This window comes from Myotis brandtii, unplaced genomic scaffold (assembly GCF_000412655.1).
Source record: "Myotis brandtii unplaced genomic scaffold, ASM41265v1 scaffold417, whole genome shotgun sequence".
Classification (NCBI taxonomy): Eukaryota; Metazoa; Chordata; class Mammalia; order Chiroptera; family Vespertilionidae; genus Myotis; species Myotis brandtii.
This window is the reverse complement of record NW_005366017.1, coordinates 513,498-523,779: the sequence shown is the minus strand read 5'-3', so window position 1 is coordinate 523,779 and position 10,282 is coordinate 513,498. Positions and strand designations below refer to the sequence as shown.

The following is a 10,282-nucleotide window of genomic DNA, read 5'->3' as shown; positions in this document are numbered from 1 at the left end:
GGACTGTTGAGCTGCGGGGGGCAGCAAGCAGCAGTGAGCGTCACAGAGCTTTGCGGAGCTGCAGTGGCAATCATCGCGAAGCAGGGAGCGTCACAGAGGGAAGGGGACATGGCCCTGATTGCAAGCTAGGCCTAGGGACTCTACTCACACACGATTTCGTGCACTGGGCCTCTAGTAGTAATATAATAACACTGTGTATTCTAAGTATTATTAACACTTTACTCATATTAACGTGTTTTATCCTCACAGCAATCCTGTGTGGTAATTCTATTAATCTATATTTTACAATGAGAAATCTGAGACACAAAGAAATTAAATAACTTGGCTATATATAGCTAATTAGCGGCAAAGTTTGAGGTTTGAACTCAGGCAGAAGAGCTCCAGAAAACACACTCATAACTTATATGTTATACTGATGAATGCAGAGTGGGACAGAGCAGTGTGAGGTGGAATGGGCAAGGAAAGCTCCTGAAGGCGGTAGAACTCAAGTTGGGTCTTGATAAGTAGAATTTAGAGAATTAGAGAAAGGAGGGAAGCCTTCCAGACAGAAAGCCAAGAAAGGGCACAGTCTATGTTGTAAAATGAGGAAGATTATGTTCCGGCTCAAAATTGTTATCTGGAAAAGACGATAAAGCTGGTATGTGAGTTGAAACAAAACTGTGAAAGTCCCTGGATGCCTTTCCAGAGTCTAGGACTTTAATCTTGTTAGCCAGGAACCCCAGCATTTTAGACAGATCTGCCCTGAAGCATTTGGATTGTGGGGACAAAAGGTGGAGGTGGTGCGGACCACCAGCTTCCACTGGCAGGAGCACTAACTACTGCCAGCCACGTTTGTCTCTCTGCTGGAAGAGGAAAAGAGCCTGGTGGTGGGGACTGGCCCGAGAGCCCATGTTCTAGCTCTTGGTCCAAGCCCCTAAAGTAGGCAAAGGAGAGAGCCTTCTAACTGGCAGCCATGGTGTGGCATTAGGAAGTGGAGACTGGTCCAACGGTAGCATACAAGCAATCAAGTTGGTTGGAGCAGAGATGAGGGACAGGAAGGTCCCTGGAGGCTGTTTTAGTGTACAGTGACAAGGTAGGGCTAGGCCCTGGGAGTGGGAGGGAAAGCTATAGAATTGAACTTTGGAAGACAAATGTTGAAGAATAGGTAGGACTAAGTGACTGATTAATAAAAAATTAGGTAACTGCCCTGGCTGGTTTGGCTTAGTGGATAGAGCATCAGCCTACGGACTGAAGGGTCCCAGGTTCAATTCCGGTCAGGGGCCCATGCCCAGGTTGCAGGCTCGATCCCCAGTAGGAGGCGTGCAGGAGGCAGCCGATCAATGATTCTCTGTCATCATTGATGTTTCTATCTCTCTCCCTCTCCCTTCCTCTCTGAAGTCAATAAAAAATAAATTTTAAAAATTAGATAACTGAAATTTTACGCATATGGGACTAAGAGAGTATTGGTACCAATCACTGGCAAAATGAAAAGGCAAGGAAGGCTTCCATTTTAGACATGTTGGGTTTGTAGTAACAGCTAGAAAGTAGTCAGAACTATAGAGCACATGGAGCTCAACAAGGTCAGCTTCAGTATGTCATCTTAATGAACGTAGTTTTGATGACATGAGAGTAGAAAAGTAGCAGAACAGGAAGTACCTCCCCAAACTACTTTACATTTTGAGCCTCCTCCTTCCATTTCCATTCCTGAGTATTGCTTTTCCCCACCTCAGATTCTCCATATTCTCTGCAGAGAAGTGGACCAAGGACCAGGGCAATTGTTACCTTTTAGCCTCAGCCCTTTTTTTTTCTCTTCAGCTCTGTGAGTTTGTGCAGAAGGATGAATTGAAACCGGCAGTGACCCAGCTGCTTTGGGAGCGGGCAACTGAGAAGGTCCCCTGCTCCCCTCTGGAGCGCTGTTCCTCCGTCATGCTTCTTGGAATGATGTCACGGTAAGGCTCAAATCCAGACGGGCATTCGGGTGAGAGAGGAAAGGGAGGTTCTGAGAAGACACCCTATCCTTCAGTAATAGTAGTTAAGCCCCGCTGAGCCCTGTTTGAGCTGGCTACCTACATGGAAAATAAGATAGTGAAAGTACCAGCACCCCCTGCCTGGAGAAATAGTGGCATCGGTAGAGAAAGAGGGATTCCGAGGAGCGGCCTGGGTCAGAGCCTCTGTAGTGTTGCAAGGCTCTGGAAGCCCTGTGTGCGGCATAGGTACCTACCTACCCCTGGCTTTGTCCCACACAGAGTCCTGTCCATGACTAGCTTTAACTATGGTTTCTTCCCCTAGAGGAAAACCAGAAATTGTGGGTAGCAACTTAGACACACTGGTGAGCATAGGGCTGGAAGAGAAGTTTCCACAGGACTACAGGCTGGCCCAACAGGTGTGCCTTGCCATTGCCAACATCTCTGACAGGAGAAAGGTATGTAGGGTGGCTACATCCAAACTAAGGAGTCAGGGGGAGGGCGGGTCCTTTTATCCACCTCCACACACTCACATGCTGTCTTTCTGTTCCCAACAGCCTTCCCTGGGCAAACGTCACCCTCCCTTCCGGCTGCCGCAGGAACATAGGTTATTTGAGCGACTACAGGAGATGGTCACAAAAGGTGAGCTATCACGAAGGGCCTTGGACAGAACTGAGTCCTTTGTCTGTGGTGGGCAACTTCTCTCTTCTCCTGTGCAGGCTTTGTCCACCCAGACCCACTCTGGATCCCCTTCAAAGAGGTGGCTGTGACCCTCATTTACCAGCTGGCAGAGGGCCCCGAGGTGATCTGTGCCCAGATATTGCAGAGATGTGCGAAGCAGGCCCTGGAGAAGCTCGTGGAGAAGAGCACCCCCCAGGGTGACCCGAGTAAGTGGGCAGGAGGGTCGATGGGCCCAGTGGCCAGAAGCCACTGCCACCACCACTTCCCACAACAACTCCTGACCCCTCAGCCCACACTCGCTTTTTTGTCACTCAAGTTGGACCAGTCATCACCACTATTCCCCCGCCCCATCTCTTGCTTCACTAGTTTGTGTAGTACCTGAGCAAGGAGAAGATCGGTGAAAACAGGAGGCAGCGTCCTATGAGACTTGATTATGTCTTTTTCTCCCTGCCTTTCCCCCCTGCAGAGGAGACCCCCATGCTCCCCACTTTCCTGCTGATGAACCTGCTGTCCCTGGCTGGGGATGTGGCTCTGCAGCAGCTGGTACATTTGGAACAGGCCGTCAGTGGAGAGCTTTGTCGTCGCCGAGTTCTTCGGGAAGAGCGGGAGAATAAAACTAAAGAGCCAAAGGAGAAGGTAAAGGAGCGCCTGGGCATTTGGGTTCATGTCCCAAGCATTTCCCAGACTAGTTTCATGACCTCGGGTCATTCACATTTCCTCTGGGAACTCTGTTTCTTCCTACTAATAAATGAAATGAAGACGACACTGCCTCCTTGCGGCTACTACTCTGAGATGAGTGAGAACAAAGATGGAACAATGTGCCCATGATCACCCGAGAGTTCTGTGTAAATACAGAGCACTTAGATCCTCAGCATAAAGTAGAGGCTCTGCTTGAGGCAGTGTTTGTCAGAACATTCACATGCCCATCAGCTTTCGTGATTGGGCCTGCCACCTGACGGGACCTTGTATTCTCTCCACTAGAGGCAGTGATGTCTTGCAAACATATAAGACACAGCCTTGCAGCAGTGGGGTAAGGTCTGACCTTCTCTATGACCTTGAACCATTGTCTTGCGTGATCCATCTATTTGCCATTTACAGGAAATCAGTTACTTTATGAGGATGAGTTAAGAGATGTAGGAATATGCTTTGGCAATTTAAAAACATATATAGGGGACCTAATTCTTTTCCTCTTAAATTCAGGAGTCCTTCCTCTACAGATAATTCTATGAATGGTTTTGCAGAATTCACCTTTTCCCAGATATTTGTGCAAAATGAAGGTTAGGCTGGAATAAAAACTTGTTTCTGATCACCCATAATCTCTGGCTTCTTTCCCATTAGAATACAAGCACTGAGACCACCATGGAGGAGGAGATGGGACTGGTTGGGGCCACTGCTGATGACACAGAGGCAGAACTAATCCGCAATATCTGTGAGATGGAACTGTTAGGTGGTAAGAAGAATTGCTGAGTGACCTTCTCCCCAACTGAGATAACCTCTCCCAAACCTAGAATTTTTCTTCCAATAGGCGAACAGATGTTGGCTGCCTTTGTTCCACTTCTGCTTAAAGTCTGCAACAACCCGGGCCTCTATAGCAATCCAGAGCTCTGTGCAGCTGCATCGCTTACCCTTGGCAAGTTCTGCATGATCAGGTAGACCCTGGTGTTGGTACGCCTTCTCAAGGAGGATGGAGATGGCGTGAGCTCCCTGATGATCATCTCCTTGCCCCTAGTGCCACTTTCTGTGACTCCCAGCTTCGTCTTCTGTTCACCATGCTAGAAAAGTCCTCGCTCCCTATTCTCCGGTCTAACATCATGATTGCTACTGGGGATCTGGCCATCCGCTTCCCTAACCTGGTGGACCCCTGGACACCTCATCTGTATGCTCGGTAAGAGATCCTTCACAATGTGTGAGCAGTCCTGCCAGCTCTGGGAGGGTCTAGTTAAGTCAGTATGAGAATCACTGAAGCTGTATTTCCCTAGCCTTTAGGATCACCCTGGAACATCTGCTTTGTACTTGACCTGTATAGGCCCTGGCTACGTATGACCTCAAAGGGATTGACAAACTAACTGTTAAAGCCTTGGCTAAAGCTTGACCTCTTTCCTCAATTCCACCTTTCAGCTCTAGACAGCTTTCTAACTTCTTCTAGAATCAGTAAGAAGGGGTACTAGTTCCTGTTGAGGGCTTTTCTATTAGTGTCGGGGTGTAGCCCATGGTGTTGGTCCCAATGACAAGGTTTTATTCCTAGTCTCCGGGACCCAGCTCAGCAAGTGCGGAAAACAGCAGGGCTGGTGATGACCCACCTGATCCTCAAGGACATGGTGAAGGTGAAAGGACAGGTTAGCGAGATGGCTGTGCTGCTCATTGACCCTGTGCCTCAGATCGCTGCCCTGGCCAAGAACTTCTTCAATGAGCTTTCCCACAAGGTGAGAGGCAGGGAGGCAGCTTGGGGTTTGCTGCCGAGGGAACATGTAGGTCACTTCATATCTTTAACATGATTCTCTCTTACAGGGCAATGCAATCTATAACCTGCTTCCAGATATCATCAGCCGCCTGTCAGACCCTGAGGGAGGGGTGAAGGAAGAGCCTTTTCACACCATCATGAAGTATGGTTCCCTGGGCCTTGGGGCATATTTTTTCACCTAGCACAGGCTTAGCAATCAAACAAACCTGCACGGTCATGTGCCACCTAACAGGAATACTGGCTGAGAAATGCATTGTTAGGCAATTTCATCTTTGTGTGAAATGAACATCAGAGTGCACTTATAGAAACCTAGATGGTATAGTCTACTGCACACCTAGGCTATATGAGATAGCCCATTGCTTCTAGGCTACAAGCCTATACAGCATGTTCCTGTGCAAACCACGAGAGGGTAAATCAAGCACAAGAGAAAATGGTACAACCAAGTACATGGTAAACACAAGAGGTATGAGGCTGCTGCCAGGTAACAGCATTGTGTTTTACAGCAAACTTTTCTTTAATAAATAGAGTATACGTTAAAATAATGATTAGCTCTAGCTGGTTTGGCTCAGTGGATAGAGTGTCGGCCTGTGGACTAAAGGGTCCCAGGTTTGATTCCGGTCAAGGGCACATGCCCAGGTTGTTGGCTTGATCCCCAGTGGGGCACATGCAAAAGGCAACCAATCAATGATTCTCATCCTTAATGTTTCTATCTCTCCCTCCTTCTCTGAAATCAACTAAATATACTTAAATAAATAAGTAGAATGATTCTCATCCTTAATGTTTCTATCTCTCCCTCCTCTGAAATCAACTAAATATACTTAAATAAATAAGTAAAATGATTAAAAGTATAAGTACATAAGCCAATAACAGGTTATTATCATCACGTATTATGTACTGTACATAATTGTATGTGTATGGTATGCTCCTGGCAGAGTAGTGAGTTTACACCAGCATCAACACAGGCTCAGAGTGATGCGTTGTGCTTCAACGTTACGACAGCTATAATAGGTGGTAGGGATTCTTCAGCTCCATTATAATCTTATGGAACCACCACCATACATGCGGTGGTTCTCGAGAAGATTCGGTAAGATAAGTTCCTGGCATGGTGGTAGGCACGTAGTATTAACTAGATGGCAGCTGTTTTTGTTACAAATTTACATTTACAGTGAAAATTCCTCAGGAGAGAAGGATGGAACCTTCTCTGGGGTCTGGGAGAAGGCAGAAGGAATGAATAATGAGGTAGGCTTGGGCCACAGCAGAGAAGATTCTACTAAGGCAAGAGATTGACAGGGGCTAGTGCTAGGGGAGGGGTGGGGCTGGTGGTGGTGGTGGGTATAGAGCTGCCCCTGTGATAGCTCATCAGCATCCCACCTCCCTGCAGGCAGCTGCTCTCCTACATCACCAAGGACAAGCAGACCGAGAGCCTGGTGGAGAAGCTGTGTCAGCGGTTCCGCACGGCCCGGTATGCTCCCTTCCTGAGGCTTCTTGGTGCTGAGGAGGGGCCCTGCAGTAGAGAGCATCCTGGGCTGAGGGAGGGCGAGGGTGGGCCTTTACTTCCTCTGTCTCGATGCTCCTCACAAGGCCTTTCCCGTCTGCAGAACCGAGCGGCAGTACCGGGACCTGGCCTACTGTGTGTCACAGCTGCCCCTCACAGAGCGAGGCCTCCGAAAGATGCTGGACAATTTTGAATGCTTTGGAGATAAACTGTCAGATGAGTCTGTCTTCAGTGCTTTTTTGTCAGTTGTGGGCAAGCTGCGCCGAGGAGCCAAGCCCGAGGGCAAGGTGGGCCGCTTCCCTGCGTTCCAGGCTAGTTCGAGCAGCCTGGCCTTCTGCGGCTCTTCCCCCACAGTGCTGCCTTCCTCATCCCCGGCGTGATTGCACCCCAGTAACCAGGGTGACCTGAGACCAGATCTTTCTGTCTCCAATTCCTGTTTCTTTTTCTCTTTGTCTTAATAGACTTTATTTTTTAGAGCAGTTTTAAGTTCATAGCAAACTTGAGTGGAAAGTATAGAGTTCTCCCATATGCCCTCTGCCCCCACACAGGCACACAGCCTCCCCCATTATCAACATCCCCACCAGAGTGACACATTTGTTACAATTGATAAACTTCCATGGACACATCACTGTCATCCAAAGTCCATAGTTTACATTAGGTTCACTATTGTTGCTGTACATCTATAGTTTTGGACAAATGTATAATGAGTCTACCATTATAGTATCATACAGAATAGTTTCACTGCCCTAAAAACTCTGTGCTCCCCATGCACCCCTTTCTCCCTCCCCCAACCCCCAGCAGCAACCACTGATCTTTTTACGTTTCCAGTTTTAAGCTTTCACCATGTCTTCATGGCCTTGTTTCTTTTTAATTATAGACATAACTATTTCCAAGCCTGATCTCAATCTCTTCCCCTCCAGGCTGTAATAGATGAATTTGAGCAGAAGCTTCGGGCCTGTCACACAAGAGGGTTGGATGCGATAGAGGAACTTGAGATTGGCCAAGGAGATAGCCAGAAAACCCCAGCAGCCAAGAAACAGTCCTCCGGTATGTGAGGCCGCCCCATGGGTGGAGAAACCAGCCCAGCCCTCCTCTCAGATAGAGGTTCTTTTTTTTTTTCTTTTACACTCATGCTTCTGCCTTTTCTAGTCTCTAGGCACCAGCCTCTGGCTTCTGCAGCCTCAGACAATGACTTTGTCACACCTGAGCCCCGCCGCACTACCCGCACTGCTCGCACTGCCCGTCGGCAGCCAAACACCCAGCAGCGAGTTAGGAAGAAGAAACCCAAAATTGTCTTCTCGAGTGATGAGTCCAGCGAGGAAGGTATGGCAGGCCTAGGAGGGGCACAGCCTGGGGGGTGGGGACTGGTTTCCATGGGGTCCTGCGGTGTAGATTCTCCACCCACTATCTCCCCCCCCTCCCCCCAGTCGTCTTCCTCCCTGTAGTTTGGACTTTATTCTTAGTGTGGCTGGGCCTGTCCCATTTGTTCTGAGATCTGTTGCTCACCACCTTTGTGACTCAGCTTTTTCTCGTTCCTCCAATTATTGGAATAGAGCTTTCAGCAGAGATGACGGAAGATGAGACTCCGAAGAAAACTACCCCCATCCGCCGAGCATCTACTCGCAAGCACCGGTCCTAGAGATTGGCTTGCCTGTTCCCATCCCTGCTGTGTAGGGTATCTTGTGGGGTGACCTTGAATTCCGTTCCTCTTGTAAAATACTTGTTTGCCTGTCTCTTTGGACTTTTAATACATAAATCGTTTTTATATGTAAGGCATTTCTCTTAAGCCAGCCTAACTAAAGTGAGTTGAGCTGCTTTCACTAGAATGTTTGCCGGTCTCCTGTTTTGTAATGAATAAATGTTTTTATACTTTTAGACATTTTTCCTAAGCGTGTCTTTGTTTCATCTTTCACATTAGCCCAGATGCAGGCAGCAGGTAGTGTTATTGATCCAGAAAGAGAGATGAGCCCAGGGGTACGGGGCCCACCTCAAGGTCTGATAACTCATGCTCCTCAGTGCCTCCTCTTCCCTTCTCAACCTCCCCACCTGCACAAGTGACGACATTGCTCCACTGTGCAGAGCGTGCAGTGTCCAGTCTCCAGCTCCGTGCTTAACCTGAGGGTGATTTTTTGCCCTCTAGCAGGCATCTGGCAATGTGTGGAGACCTTTTTTGTTATCACCACCTAGAGGGGAGGGGTGCCATCAGCATCTAGTGGGCAGAGGCCAGGGGTGATGCTAAATACCCTACAATGTACAGGACAGACCTCACAAAGAATTGTTTGCTCCCAAATGTCAATCAATAGTGCTGAGCTTGAAAAACCCTACTCTAGGCCAAAGGTGGCTTCCTCTGTGTCCTGGCCCCACCCCCACTTGTGCTCCCTAGTCCTATCTAAAGACAGGTGCCTGGCCTGGCTGATGGAAGGTCAGGTCACATCCCCTCCAGCTTAGACAATCTTGAAACAGTGTCTGTGTACCTGGAACTCCTCCCCATGGTACGGGGTCTGCAGGAAGTCAGCCCCTAGGGTGCAGATGCTGCTAGTGTGCAGCCACCTGAAGCCTGTCACCCCTTCTACCTCCCCAATTATCTGCTGAGTCACCTGGAAATGGAGGCTGAGCTTGCTGTCATGACAACAGACTGCATCAGTGGGCACTGAGGCACTGAGCTCCCTTTGTGTGTTTTTTAACAGGAGACAGTAATAAAAAATGGAGGCAGCGGGGAAGCCAGTACCTCGGACACATGCTTTGGGCAGTGCAGGAGCATGGAGGGCCTCCTAAAGCCCCTGTCAGGAAGGGTTGATGGGTCCTGGCAGAGCAGTAGCAGCTGCATCTCCACCACCCAGCCCACTCTGCAGTGTGGGCTTCCCACCTCCTCTCAGCATTGGGTGCCCCCTGGCCCTGATCTGGTCATGAAAAGCCTGGGCACCACCCATGCTGATGGCTGCCTGGACACAGCCTTGGCTTGCCTGGAGGGCGGGCAATCCCAGAAAGGGAAGGAGCTGGGGCTGGAGTCTGGGGTGCAGGACAGCATGCTCTCTGCCTTTTAAGCAAAGGTTATCACCAGCTAAACTTAGATCCGGGCTTTTAGTTAGAAAAGGGGGCTGGTGTCAGGTTATGCTGGGCCAGCAAAGAGGCCCCAGATCCGGTCCCCCCCACACCTGTTGATGGGCAATGTCCATTTACCCCACCCCCTTCTAAACCCTCCTTCCTCTCAAGTGCTCAGAACCAGCCCTCCATCTTCAGCCCAAACCTGGCACAGCCTGGGCTACTGACCCACTGGGCTCCCTTCCCCTACCTGTTGCCGCCAGGTGCCCAGGACCTCCCCATCTTCCCCCTCTTCCAGACTCCTCACCCTGCCCCCACCATGGCCGGGCACCGCCAGGGAAGGAGAGCCCCTGGCTGCGGGCTGGTCAGCACGTCCCAGGACAGGGAGGGACTTCCGCCCGCACGTCCCGCTCTCTGCCCCGGGCTGGAGTGGGTGAAAGGAGCATTGTCTCCCGGCGGCACAGCCCTCCGGTTTCCCAGGAGCGACCTTGTGGGTGGCCCCTAAGCAGTGGTCCCTCCGCCCTCGGCCGGGGGGAGAGCCGCTGGTGCACACAGGGCGGCGTGTCTGCCCCATTGATCAGGTCTCCCGGCGGCCCGAGCTGCAGGGCAGCGTGACCTTCAGCGCTGATGCCTCCCCCGCAACCTTCCCTTCCGGCCCCG

The 10,282-nt window shown here is 50.0% G+C and overlaps 1 protein-coding gene across 2 annotated transcripts in view; it reads left to right on the top strand.

Annotated features, from left to right (window-relative positions):
* Positions 1-8,455, top strand: part of NCAPD2 (non-SMC condensin I complex, subunit D2) — a 27,956-nt gene extending 19,501 nt beyond the window's left edge. For both annotated transcript variants that reach the window (XM_005873712.2, XM_014545674.1), the window contains exons 18-32: positions 1,795-1,928; positions 2,269-2,401; positions 2,501-2,585; positions 2,663-2,830; positions 3,091-3,260; positions 3,963-4,074; positions 4,150-4,273; positions 4,354-4,509; positions 4,870-5,047; positions 5,133-5,227; positions 6,467-6,547; positions 6,684-6,867; positions 7,501-7,627; positions 7,730-7,903; positions 8,134-8,455. In XM_005873712.2, coding sequence (XP_005873774.1) covers positions 1,795-1,928; positions 2,269-2,401; positions 2,501-2,585; positions 2,663-2,830; positions 3,091-3,260; positions 3,963-4,074; positions 4,150-4,273; positions 4,354-4,509; positions 4,870-5,047; positions 5,133-5,227; positions 6,467-6,547; positions 6,684-6,867; positions 7,501-7,627; positions 7,730-7,903; positions 8,134-8,219 — 2,007 coding nt within the window. In that variant the 3' untranslated portion in view covers positions 8,220-8,455. The remainder of the gene's footprint in view (positions 1-1,794; positions 1,929-2,268; positions 2,402-2,500; positions 2,586-2,662; positions 2,831-3,090; positions 3,261-3,962; positions 4,075-4,149; positions 4,274-4,353; positions 4,510-4,869; positions 5,048-5,132; positions 5,228-6,466; positions 6,548-6,683; positions 6,868-7,500; positions 7,628-7,729; positions 7,904-8,133) is intronic.
* Positions 8,456-10,282: the final 1,827 nt, after the last annotated feature.